A 13,622-nucleotide genomic window follows, 5' to 3' on the forward strand; every position below is an offset into this window, starting at 1 on the left:
TCTGGGAGTCTTTTGAGTGCTTCAGCCTCCACTTTCTTCCATGCTGTAAATTAGGGATTGTAAACAAAACCTAATGGTTCAACATGAACTGCAGAAACTCCTTTCCCAGAGCTCCCAGATAACACTCATTGTCTGTAATGTTGTTGACTATAATCCAGTGTAGTTTCCAGAATGAACTGAACCAACAATTCCATAGTCTGCAGATCCCTTGTGGTTTGCAGGCAGCACATGGCCACGATCCCTGCTCTTGTGTGGGCCATGGTACCTGGTTTTGTTGCTCAGGGCCATAAGAAATAAAAAAATGGGTTAAAGTAAGTTGTGACTCCTCAGTATCCATGGGTTGTTACTCTTTATTTTCAACCACCCTCACAGTGTGGATGCACCTCCTGATTTTACCTCTGTGCATCTGAGCCAATCATTCTTTTACAATTACTGTGGAAAAAAAAACAAGCATATTTTATCTCCTCCCAAAGCTAACTTTTAAAATTATAACCAGACTTTAGAGCCTTGGTTTACACGCTCTGAGGGATGGAGGCCCTGCCTTGTTCTCCAGGGCATCCAAATGTGTATTGAGATAGTAGAAAAATCATTAGTATTGCAGAAATCGGGTGCTTGTTCCATTATTCAGTAACCAGAAAGCAGATCACATTAGGGAGGTGTTCGTGGAGGCTGATTTTCCTCTCTCCAAACAAGGGTAACACATTGCTTTGTGTTCCTAATGACACCTGGGAAGGAGACAACTGTCAGGCTGCTCATGCTGAAACTAAAATGTGGATTGAGTTTACAGGGTGGTGTTTCTAAATCACCAGTAGACAGCATCTAAAAAGAAGTAAAGTCAGAAAGTGAGTGAGTTTGAGGTTAAATTTGTTTTCCTCAGTCAAACTTGCAACCCAAGCAGAGTTTTTTTGTCAGTGGAGAAGTGCTAAGTGCTTGTCCTTCCTTCTCTCCTGCTGTCCTTCCTTCTCACCAGTTTAATTTGACTAAAGGAGAAGAGAGTTTTCAAAGATTTAAAGCCCCTACAAACTTTTTTAATACAGCAAAGGCAGGCAGAGAACCAAGACCCTGAGTGATTCCTTCCTTTTGAGGTATGGTTAAGTTTGAGCTCAGTTAGATGTCACAGGATTCACATGGAAAAGAGACTTCATGGAGGAAAAGCACCTATCAGAGCGTGTGTCCTGTTAGACATGAGTAATTCACAGCTTCATAAAGGCTTTGAGTAGCAGAACTGCTCTTAAAATTCACATCACTGATGATCAAATGACCTGTTTTGGGGCTCACCCAAGTTCATGTGTCTTGCTGTGTGTTCCAGGAGCTGTTTGGTGCTGTGCAGGTCACCCCCCTGAGCTCAGGCTACGCTCTGGGAAGTTCCAACTGGATCATCCAGTCGCACTATGAAAAGGTTTCCTACGTTTCAGGATCTTCTCTACTGACAACACACCCTCAGGTACAGCCCCTCACTTCTGTTTGTCTTCTTTAGAGGGGAATGTCTTTGCTAAAAATAAAAGAAGAGCTTATTCCAGCTGGGGTCAGGTTTAGGATAGAAGCCATCCTAAGGTAATTCTGTTATCAATGGCTGGGCTTAGTGGGCGTTGATAAGACACACCCTGATAAGTGACAGGTATCAGTAATTATGAGGGAAACATAACTAAAATTCTGTGTTATTGGTGATTTGATGTTCACTTATAACTGTGAAATTCTCTTTAAACAGGAAATTTTCAACAGAGTTAAACAATAGAGCATTAGTGAATTTTTTTAAATCCATATTTCACCAACGAGTCTTCGCAGACAGTTCACAGACTGCTTCTATATCACTTCTGAAACATCCTTCCTTGGGAGAAATGATGGCTAACTGCCTGCCAACTCTTCCACCCTGCTCTGCTAAGGGCAAAGTCTTTATAGTGCTGTAGATGTAATTTCCAGTAAATTAATTCTCTCCAGATCCATAAATTCTTAGTGCAAAGAATGGTTTGAAGTTTGCGGGGCTGTGTGTGCTTCAGAAGTTGTCAAAATAGTTAAAAGCATTATTAGCAGGAGGTATTTGAAAATAATTTTAGCAAATGTGTCAGGTTGATGATCAGTAAGTGATTTCCCCCCAAGGTGGGGATCTGTGGAGTGCTTTGCTTCTGAGCATCCTTCACTTAAAAGCTTGTTCTCAGGAGCTGAGCAGCTGCAGTAGGGAAAGGATCCTTAATAGTCTGGCCATTCTTCAGCTGCACAAAATGTATTGAAGCCCCTAAATCCCTTTTTCTCCTCAGCCTCATTGTGCTCTCTCATCCCCTCCTAGTGAAGGAGCAGCAATATTTGACAAGGTATAAAAGGAATATTTCTGTGAGGAGAAGCTTCTGTAAGAAGCAGTTTGGTAACTGAGAATGTTTTGCCTTTGTTGATGTGAAGGGCTGATTCAGTTTATCAGGTCAGACTGGCCACACTTCAGCATTTTCCAAAGGTGAACATTTCTCTGGAAACTCCTGGTGAAAGCCTTGTTTTTATGGAAATTAACTCCCAGTGGCAGAGAATGGGGTGTGAGTGAACAGCCCATGAGCTGTGATCTGCACTCACTGCAACCTGCAGCAGAAGTGGGAGCATCAGACAGGGCAGTTTGAGCTTAAAAAGTGCAGGAGAAGGTGCTGGGAGCCTCCCTGAAACCCGAGGCACCTGTTCCAACAAGAGATGGAACCGGGATTATTCACTGCTGGCAGCGCTGCTTGTCCCACGTGCTTTCCACAGCGTCATTTTTTACCATCCAGTCCCTTGCACTTTGCATAATTTTACACTAACACATAGTTTGAAGGAATATTTTACCAGATCATGAAAATCACATTCAGTTTGCACTTTTCCTGTTATTTACCACATCACAGACGTTACCAGAAATCAGCATCGTCATGTATTTGCTCCCAGATGCTTTTTGAAGGCAATGGGTAGTTTTTCTCCTGGGATTCACCCCTGTGAACACCAGCACAGGCTGCTCCAATATGGATTCTGTAATAACTAGTGGCTTTTGTGAGCTGCCAGCCAGCTCTTCATCCCTCTGATGTTTGACAGACAACATGTAATGATAACAATATCTTGAGTGGCACAGAGTCAGAACTGTGTTCAGCAAATCGACGTTGTTTGTCTGACCTGTTTCTCCACAGAATCGTGGTGAGCAGCTCATCATGAAATCCCCGGTTTTTGAGCAGTGTGTGAAAACAGTCACTGCATTTTGTGTTAAAAGGGATATCCTTTAAACATATCCAGAGCTTTTTGAACAGCAGCAAAACCTGAGCACTTTTCCAGTGAGTTGGGAGATAGGCCTGGCACCATTAATTGTTCCCTTTTCTGTCTTCTGGCAGATGGTTTCCACTGAAATTTTGCCTCCCCCTCTCCTGAGGCTCGAATTGACACCGTTGCCACTGAAGTGGAGAACAGGAGTTGACAGCCCAGGTTCAGATGTGTCACTAAAAGCTTTTTAAGACATATTCTTTACATTAACCCACAAAAATCAATGCAGGCCCTCTCAGTGCAATGGCATGTGAAATTATGTGGATCTAATATGGCATAATCATTATGTACATTATCACAGGCACATTCCATATTATTTTTTATTGCATTATTGGCATTTCATTTTCACGGACACACTACGGCGAGTCAGAGATGGGGATAAATCTCACGTGTCAGGTCTGATCCTACAAGAGGGTGCACAGTGTAAACTTCTGTCAAAGTTGATGTGAAATTCCCCTGTTTGTTTAACAGAGCAAGGTCCTTCTCGACTGCTTCAGAATGGCTCTGGGAACTGTAATCAGGGGAATTAACCTCACAGTGGTCTTCAAGGTTTAGTAATCTCTTCATCAGTCTCTTCTGGCAGAAATCTTTTCTGGTTGGTGAGGCTGCAGAGGATCTACTCTCTGTTTGCTAATGGAGGAAATGGGTTTGCATTTTCATTCTGCTTTAAGAAAATATCAGTATAAAACACGTTAATTAATAGACCTCATTGAAAAAAGGGTGAAGGATGATCTTTGGGGGTTCCTACTCAGGATAGTCTATGATGCCATGATCCTATGATTCAGATTCATAGCCAAAACTGAGAGCTTCAAGCCCAAAGGCCTTTGCTGATCTCACCTCTTCCAAAGAGAATCCACTGAAGGGTTGAGGAAAATGGTGCTGCCCCTTGTAGAGCCCTGGAAATCAAAGCTGGCACCTGGATTTGCCAGCTTGGAAACTAAGTTGGCAATAAGTTGGAAACTAGAGCAGCCAGAGCTCAGAATGCACGTGTCAAACCTTCCTGACTCACTGCCACACCCTCAGCAAATTATGGCCTTCTCAGTGCTCAGCTCCTGAGGCCATGAACTGAGTAGACTACAGGGAATACTCTGGGATGGATCCAGTTCCAATTCCGCTGTTTGTTTGGGCTCTGGGATGCAGGTAAACAGTTGTCCGTGTTTTATTAACTCCAGTCAGGTTTCCACAGATGGAGGAACGTTAAGTTTAAAGTGTTCCACGTGTTCTCCTCCTTGGTCACTGTATCTATTATGTCCTGCCCAGAGAAACCTGTGTTATAACTTCCCATTCCTGATGTTTTTTCCCTGTGCTCTGTTCCAGCCCATGGACCAGGCTTCTCTTAAAAACAGTGATGTTCTCATCCTGACGGGTCTGACCCAAATCCCCACTGCCAACCCGGATGGAATGGTGGGAGAGTTCTGCAGCAACTTGGGTAGGTCACAGAGAGAAATCTTCTGCCTATTTCATCATCTTATTCATGGCTTTGGGTGGGAAATAATTCTGAGATTCCTGGAATTGAGTAAGTTGTCCAGCTATAGCTGCTGGCATAAAACTACCTGTTTGGATTTTACGAGGTGCTCCTGATGTCATTAATACAGTAAGTGCTTGGAGAGACACAAGTTGTACCTAAAATGTTTTGGAATGGAACAGGGATAATGAGATTTAATCATCTGCTGCTCCTGGTTTGCTAAGTATGTCACTTGGCTGCCAACAGGCTACGTGTGGCCTGGGCTTTGGATATTGTTCCCAGCTGAAATATTACTATTTCCTTCCTGTATATCAGCCAGTGTGAAAATCTCAACGTGCTTTTTTATGACTTTCAGTTTTGAAAACAAGCACATCTGCTTCCCTTCTTACACCTGATTTTTAAATATATCGAAAGCAAACAGCACAATCTCTGTTTAAAAAAAAAAAATTAAAAAATCAAGATGTATTTATAGACCCCCCAAAAATATAAAATCTAATCAGACGCTTTCACAGCTGGAAAAGCTGATAATTGCAAAGCTGTGATATCAGTGTGAATGACAGCATTTTCCAGCCTGCTTGGAATGTCACATCCAGTGCTGTTCTCTCCTTTTCTCCCCTTCCCCCACCTCAGTTCCTCTGTGCTCTCACCCTTCTTCCATCAAACCACTTTCTCATGTCTGCCCTGCTGGATGTTGCCTGAGATCTTCCCTTTATTTTAAATTCACCACTTTTTGCGAAGAAAACTAAAAAGTTTGTGATGGGGGGATCCTTACAAAGGTTACCGAAAGACATGACAAGACTAAATCAGAATTCCTGGTCTAGTAAAAGGTTCCCTGCCATGGCAGGGGGTCAAAACTGGGTGATTTTTAATGTCCCTCCCAAACCACACCATTCAGTGATTCTCTTAATAAAGCACGTTTTGGCATTTTATAAGTGTGAGAATCAAGGGTTTTACCAAAGATCCTTCTGCCAAAATCCTGGCTCCACCAGGATCCATGAGCAGGTACCTGGAGAAGAGTAGAACAGAGTGAGATTAAAGGATACTTTCCTCTCATAACCTTCAAGTGTTTTTCTTTCAGGAATTTCCTGAATCCGACATGGCTTTTGTGTAGTTAGTGAAGTTCAGTGGATTTGTTCCACCTCCCTCAAAGCTGTGTTAACTCTTAACACCTGTGACTTCCTTTCCTAAATGCTGTGTGTTTTACATGTGCGTATCCCACCTGTGTTTTCACTGTTTTTAAGCACTGTTGGTAATTTTAGTACCCTGTGATCAGCTTTGGTGACCTTGCTGTGGTAGATCCAGATGTGCTGCCACTTCTCTGTCCCTCCTGGACCTTTAGGGGGGGTCATGGTGGCATGATCACCTCCCATCATGCTGAGTAAACCCTTTCATTTTATTTAATCATTGCTAATTAAAATGCTTTTACAAGGTAAAGTCTTAGAGATGCAGTTGGGCCACAGGAAAATCCAAAAGTTGAATGTGTATAAATAAACCTGTTACATATGTTGGTACAGGTGGGTTTGTGTGCACAAGCTGTTCTGGGTGGCAGGAACACTCTGAACTATTTTAAGGAGTTTGCAGAAGGTCTTCCAGCTTCTGTCTTGAATGAGACTAACTCAGAGAAATGAGAAAAGCATTAAAAACCAAAGGAAACTCCATGCTTAAAATAATGCCATTGGAAGAATCTGGAATGGGACTTGTATTGGCCAAAACCCAGCAATCTGAAGAAATTAAGTAATTCTGTATTAATACAGTGTTTACATGATCCCAGCAGCAGTTACACATCTGCCCAACATCAGGAGGAGAAAACAGGGAGTCAGTTTTCTTTCAAATGTGTAAAAAAGCAAAAAAAGCAGTGGGTTACTGGGAAAAACAAGAGTAGGCAAACTGAGCACAGTAGTTTTCATCTGTTTTTCCCATTTCCAAAATGTTCAGGGGAGGGCAGAAGCAGCTGAGAATTCACTTGGTAAAAGCTCTAAAACAGACCAAAACTCACCAAAAATGGGTGTGATGAGGTAACAGCGTGTTGGTGAGAAGGGTCATGAAGCACAGTAGTGAAGTGTGAAAATTGCACCTTGATCCCTGTTCTCATCCCAGCATGTGGAGTTGTAGAGGCTGATTCCCGTGATTCCCGAGTCGCATCCATGATTTCCTCTCCACGTGGTGTGTGCAGCACTGAAACCACACCTTGTCCCATCTCCAAATCCCTCTCAGTTTATTCCAAACCCCTCTTTTCCATGCCCAGCACCAACATTCTGCAGCTCAAGGAGAGCAGTTGCATTTTCGCATTGCCTTGGGCATCATCAGAAAACTGTCTGTGGGGACAGTTTGGGACATTTGGTGTGAGTGTGTGTTTAAATAAAGCAGAAAAAAAAGCACAGTTTGCTTTTTAGGTGCCAGCTTGACCTTGTGGTGGCAGCTGTTGGAAAAGCAAGGATCTCTTTGGGAGTTGTGAATTGAACAACTTGTGATGGAGCCACTGAAGGAGACTAAATTTGAAATGCTGAGATTGTTATACAACTTTTTATCAAGAGGGTGCATCCATCATTCCCAGAGATAAATTGGGCTTTAAAGAGCTTTCAAATAGACGTGTCCTCTTACTGACAGCTCTAGAAAGTTGTTGTAGTGGTGAAGGGAGCCAGACTGGACCTGCTGCTTGCTTGGAAAGCAATATGCTTGGAAAGGTTTTCATCCCTTAGGAGGAATAGGAATATTCACCAGGCCAGTTTCAAGGGTGCATCCTGTGCCACCAGGAGCTTGGGATTTGATGGGACAGCAAGCCTGGGTCCCTGGCCTGGTGGGCAGCTGGCTGGAAGAGTGCTCCACTCCCTGGATTGGGATTTCATATTCTTTATGTTATTTCCTCTGTGGCCTCAGGAATCCTGAACTTCTGCTTGTTTTCACCAGAAAAGGTCTGAGGTTCCCAGAGTGAGGAGGGAGAGCTGTGAATTCAGGCTGTGTTGGGTTTGCTTGGCCAGGTTCTGGTAGCTGGAGGGGCTGCAGGGGTGGCTCCTGTGAGGAGCTGCCAAAAGCTTCCCCAGGTCCAACAGAGTCAATTCCAGCTCCAGGATGGACCCACTGCTGGCCAAGGCTGAGCCCATCAGTGATGGTGGTGGAGCCTCTGGGATAACAGAGTTAAGAAGGGGAAAAAATCCTGCACAACTGCAGGCAGAGAAAAGAGGAGTGAGAACGAGTGAGAGAACCAACCCTGCAGACCCCCAGTCGGTGCAGCAGGAGGGGCAGGAGGTTCTCCAGGCACCGGAGCTGAGGGTCCCCTGCAGCCCAAGGTGCAGCCTATGGAGAGGCAGCTGTGCCCCTGCAGCCCAGGGAGGTCCATGGGGGAGCAGAGATCCACCTGCAGCCCCTGGAGACCCCACACCAGAGCAAGGGGATGCCCAAAGGAGACTGTGACCTGTGGGAAGCCCAGGCTGGAGCAGCTCCTGGCAGGACCTGTGTCCCCATGGAGGGAGGAGCCCACACCTGGAGCAGGTTTGCTGGCAGGACTTGGGACCCCACAGGGGACAGATCCCACTGGAGCAGCCTGTTCCTGAAGGACTGACCCCACGGAAGGGACCCACACTGGAGCAGCCTGTTCCTGAAGGACTGACCCCACGGAAGGGACCCACATTGGATCAGCCTGTTCCTGAAGGACTGACCCCACGGAAAGGGACTCACACTGGAGCAGTTCAGGAAGAACTGCAACCCATGGGAAGGGCTCACATTGGAGAAGTTCCTGGAGGACTGGCTCCCTTGGGAAGGACCCCACACTGGAGTAGGGAAGAGTGTGAGGAGCCCTCCCCAGAGGAGGAAGGAGCAGCAGAGGCAACATGTGATGAACTGACCACAGCCCCCATTCCCTGCACCACTGATGGAGGGGAGACAGAGAAATCAGAACTGATGTTGAGCCCAGGAAGAAAAGAGGGGTGGGGGGAAGGTGTTTTTTGAGATTTGGTTTTATTTCTTATTACTCTTATTTGGTTGGTAATAAACTAATTTCCCCAAGTCAAGTCCATTTTGCCCACGATGGCAATCAGTGATTGATCCCTCCCTGTCTCTAACTCTCCCCACAAGCCTTTTGTTGCATTTTCTCCAGCCTGGGTCAACCCACCACAAAGGAATGAAACTCACATTTTTTTGTGGCCTGGACACATTCTTTAACCTGCACTCAGATCCCAGCTGGTGTGTGCAGCATTCCTGCTGCTCTGGCTGTGGGTGCTTTCCTTTGCTCTCTGCAGAATTTTTGGGTGTGTAATGACACGGTGCAAGTTCTGGTCCTGGAGCCAGAGCCTTGACTCCCATCCCCAGATGGCTTTGAAAATGTTGTTCTTAATCTCCTCATCCCTCCCTTCACATCCTGTTTACAGCTGGGATAGTTTAGACTTACCCATAATGTTTGGTGGCATCTCCAGTTTTAGACAAATGTGAGGTATTACTATTCATAATCACAAATATTTTGATGGTATAGTTCGTTTGTGACCTGGAGAAATAAATCCACTGCACTACAATTGTGTTATAAGTGATATAAACGGTGCTTTTAACCAGCATGTCATAGGCACTGACTGCTGCAAGGAATAAAGCACCTAAATACATGGGAAAGATCCCACTGGAGTCTTTCAAGTTCCCTAGACTCCATAAAACTTGCAAACATTCAGCCATAAAAGTCTTTCCTGAGCATGTAGGTGGGGAAAAAAGACCCTTAATATGCTACATTTATCCCCCAGAGCTTGTTAAGGAATTGAAGTCAGGGAAATGATCACATTGGGATGTAATACCTGTGTTTTCAGGCTCTTCCACGGCTTTTTGTGGAATGTTTGATGCATGATGTTGCTGCTGCAGTGGAATTAACAGCTGTAGGTGGTTTTATCCCACATCCACAGGTGAAATCCTAGTGAGGCAGGAATTGCTCAGTGAGCTGGACAAAGTATTTCCCCTTTCCCAGAAAGAAATTCTGGGAAATGTGTAATTCATTCTGCCAAAGGAACACTGCTGTTTGCTCAGTGCTTGCTTTTGCTGTCGTGCTCAGATCTGTCTCAATTACAGAGTAAACCTATTTTTCTTTTTCCTTTTCCTCATTTTTTTCCAGTCCCATGCTCTCTGCAAGTTTTAAATTGTTCTTGTTACGTGGAAAGGATGGAAATATTTAGTTTTTAAAAAGGGGAAACACTCCATCACGCGTTTCTGTTTGAAATGACCACATCTTCAGCCTTTCAGCTGGAAACTGAGCACAGAACAGTTCCCCATGTGTTGTGCTTTTGGCTGAGACCTGTGAGCTGCTGTCCTTCCCCTCTGGTGGACAGCAAATAGCTGGAGCAGGGTTTATTTGGGTGGGGAGGTGGTTTGTGTCCCTCATTTATCCTCCTGTGCCGGTGCAAGGCCGCCCTCTCCTGTCAGGAGTTTTCCATGCGCTCAGGATGGAGTTCTAAGCCTGGAGGAGGCAGTAAATAAATGTAATTAATGATCAGAAGTGTTCGTCTCAGTTCACAATGTGCTCTGCTAATTCATGCTTCTTTTTATGTAATACTTGGATTAAAGTATTCAAAAGTTTAAATTTGAACCCTGTTAATTGATTTCTGTCGTTTTTCTCTCCCTTAGCGATGACCGTCCGGAACGGAGGGAACGTCCTGGTTCCCTGTTATCCCTCTGGAGTCATCTACGACCTGCTGGAGTGCCTGTACCAGTACATTGACTCTGCAGGGCTCTCCAATGTCCCTTTTTATTTCATCTCACCTGTTGCCAACAGCTCCCTGGAGTTCTCCCAGATCTTTGCCGAGTGGTAGGTGTCCAGGGGCTGCTCCACCAGCCCCAGTTCCCACCCTCAGCCCCGGGAAATTGTTCTCTCTGCCTGACATGTTCTAATTTACACTTGATTAGAATTGTGGAGGAGTTTCTGGAGTCACAGGGGTGGGTGTGTGTGTGTAAGTAGATGTTCTATGATTAGGGAAGGATCATTTCCTATAGAATGTACAAACTCAAATAATCTCTGCTTTTTGGTACTTGCACTGATGATTAAATGATGTTCCTGACCTGAGGGAGTTTTACCTGTCCATGTTTCCATGTTTTACTCCCTCAGAACTCTACCATGGTGTCCCTATATAAGCAAAATAGATTTTTCAGGCTTAATTTTGCTTAGCCAGCCGTGTATTTTCATGGCAAAAAAGAAAAAGGCAGGAGTATCTTGGGTTGGATGAGGCAGAGCACCCTGGTCAGGAGAGGGGATCTTGCTCTGCTCAGCCCTGCTGAGGCCACATGGAGAGTGTTCTATCTCCAGTACAAGAAGGATATGGGATTACTGGAGCAAGGCCAGTACAGGGCCACAGAGATGAGGAGCCTGGAGAGCAGAAGGCCCAGGGGGATCTCATCCATATGTAGAAACACCTGATGGGAAGAGATAAGGCTGAGGGATCAGACTCTCCTCAGCAGGGCCCACTGACAGAAGAAGAGGCACAAATTGAAACATGAAATTCCAACAGGGTGATGGGTTAAACTGCCAGAGGGCAGGGTTAGGTGGGATATTGGGAAGGAATTCTTTACTAACAGGGTGGTGAGACCCTGGCACAGGTTGCCCAGAGCAGCTGTGGCTGCCCCATCCCTGGAAACGTCCAAGGCCAGGTTGGAGCAACCTGGAATAGTGGAAGGTGTCCCTGCCCATGGCAGGAGGTTGAAAAAAGATGAACTTCGAGGCCCCTTCCAACCCAAACCATTCCATAATTCTGTGATTCTGTGGAACACTGCAACAAGTTGTGCAGAGAGGGCGTGGAGACTTTTCTATGGAGACACCAAAACTCAGCTGGACACAGTCCTGGATGACCTGCTGTACGTGGGAATGCTTGAACAGGGCTTTGGACTGGATCCCAAGAGGTCCCTTCCAACCTCAACCATTCTGTGATTCTGAGCCTTGGAGAGGAGAGCCCAACCACTTGGAACTCTTTCCAAATTCTTACAAATGGAGACATGCTCTAGATTGTTAGGGTTAGGTAGCTTTTCCTTTCTTTCTTCCTCTCCAGATATTTTAAGTCTGGAGGCCCTGGAAATCTTATGTGATTTGTTCCCTCAGGAGAATCGTAAAGAGGATTGAAATCTGGTGAATTTACGTGGAATGAAGGCAGAGATACAACCATCTGTAAAACAGAGGTTTGGGGTCAGAGCTGGGGTTGATATTCAGGGACTGCAGCCTCCAGTTCTACTCTTTAGTCAGCTGAAGAAAATGTCCTGCTCTTAATACCCTTAGACTTTATCAAAATTAGTTTGACCCAGGCTTATTGCTTTTTAATAAAGTGAAAGTATGAGGCAGGCAGTGTTTCCCAGAAAAAGCCACCAGGACAGTGTCACTGCAGATAATTGTCACCCAGACCTCTGACAAACAGCTTCCTTTAGCTTCTGTAATAGGATGAATCAGGAGCCTGGATAGAGCTCATCAACAGCTCTCAATATCTGTGTTTTAAAGATAAATGATGTAAAATAGCAGGTCCCTGTGAGGGTTGGGCCGTGGTGAGAGGCATTTTACTGACACTGCAACTGCAAAAATAAAAGGCACAGGAGATATAGTTTACAAGGAACAAAAGGACCAAGTCACCAATGAGAAGTGGGATGAGGCACATGGAATTTTTCTGTTGACAGATGATTTGGCTTTGCAAAAACTGCTGAGGTCTGGACTGGGAAATGGGGATGTTGAGTTACAGATCTGCCTTCAGCAGCAAAGGATCTGTTACAGTGTGTACAGAATTACCTTCAGCTGTCTTGCACCTTCTCTGCGTGATCTCACTGTGATTGAGTTGTTGTTCCATGTGGGTGTTGATCCTGTAACTAGAAAGACTGGAAGCAACAAAACAAATCAGGGATTTTGCACCTGATGCCAGAAATCCAACGTGGTTTTCTCCAAACCAAAAAAAGTGTGTCAGTAGATGGCAGCAGATGCTGCAGGATGTTCTGCACCTCTAACCCAGCTGGTTTCCTTTGCTTTTACAGGTTGTGTCATAACAAACAAACAAAGGTGTATCTTCCAGAACCTCCTTTTCCCCATGCTGAGGTAAGTGAACCATGGTCTTGTTTAGTTTCTGGATCACAGTCCTGTGTGACTGTTGTTTTTTGGGTGAACCCTTGTACAGCTCCTTAAGTTTTGTGTCATTATTCACACAAATGGTTTCCTTTTTCCTTTTCTTTCTGTGATGAATTTGGGAGCGTGGGGGAGGAAGGAATGATGGTGTTCCCTCAACTCCAAAATTCCCATCTTTATTTCAGTATCTCACACATGATATTTCAGTATCTCACACACAGTATCTCACATTCCCCTCAGAATGTGATCCATGGTTGGATGTTTGCTCTTATCCCACTGCAACCACGAGTATTCCCAGTGTCCAAGCAGTTCATTTCAAAGTCTAAAACTAAGAGCTTGTCACCAGAGACAGTTTAGTCATCCCAGCTCCTGCCTCCCTGGAACAGGCACCCTGTTTGCTGCAGGAGAAATGGTGCCTTGGAAGAGAGTTTCTATATAAAAAGTTAAAGCTTGCAGCACTGGCTGCTGTCGTTGGCAATTTTAAATGGAATTACTTGAGCATCGCAGTGAAACAAAGAGGAATGAGGTTCCTGGCTTTGGAGGATCTTCCCTGCAACAAAATAAGAATTTGAGGGGAGGTTTTAGCCAACCAGATATTAAATAAATGTGGGAGAACTCGTGCCTTCAGAGGTATCTCATGTATCAAGGAAGGAAATTCTCCACTGGGAACAGGCGGTTTTCCCTCTGAAGTAAACAAGAGGCAGGTTGGGAAAAGAAGAAACAGGACTGAGAAATAATTTTAGCTAAATCCTGCTCCATTTGGGGCATGCAGAAAACTATCTCTTTTAGTTACTGTGGTCCAGACTGTTTCATGAGATATCCAGGGTGGTCACTGCAGATTTA

General features: G+C 44.9%; 1 protein-coding gene across 2 annotated transcripts in view; it reads left to right on the top strand.

Annotated features, from left to right (window-relative positions):
- INTS9 (integrator complex subunit 9) overlaps positions 1 to 13,622 on the top strand; it is a 62,785-nt gene that overhangs the window by 21,347 nt on the left and 27,816 nt on the right. For both annotated transcript variants that reach the window (XR_003536592.1, XM_027697848.1), the window contains exons 8-11: positions 1,310 to 1,444; positions 4,579 to 4,690; positions 10,319 to 10,499; positions 12,692 to 12,752. Coding sequence is in view for 1 of the 2 variants with exons in the window: in XM_027697848.1 (XP_027553649.1) it covers positions 1,310 to 1,444; positions 4,579 to 4,690; positions 10,319 to 10,499; positions 12,692 to 12,752 (489 nt within the window). In the remaining variant the exon portion in view is untranslated. The remainder of the gene's footprint in view (positions 1 to 1,309; positions 1,445 to 4,578; positions 4,691 to 10,318; positions 10,500 to 12,691; positions 12,753 to 13,622) is intronic.

The sequence above is a fragment of the Neopelma chrysocephalum genome, unplaced genomic scaffold (genome assembly GCF_003984885.1).
Source record: "Neopelma chrysocephalum unplaced genomic scaffold, ASM398488v2 Primary Assembly neopelma1_123, whole genome shotgun sequence".
Classification (NCBI taxonomy): domain Eukaryota; kingdom Metazoa; phylum Chordata; class Aves; order Passeriformes; family Pipridae; genus Neopelma; species Neopelma chrysocephalum.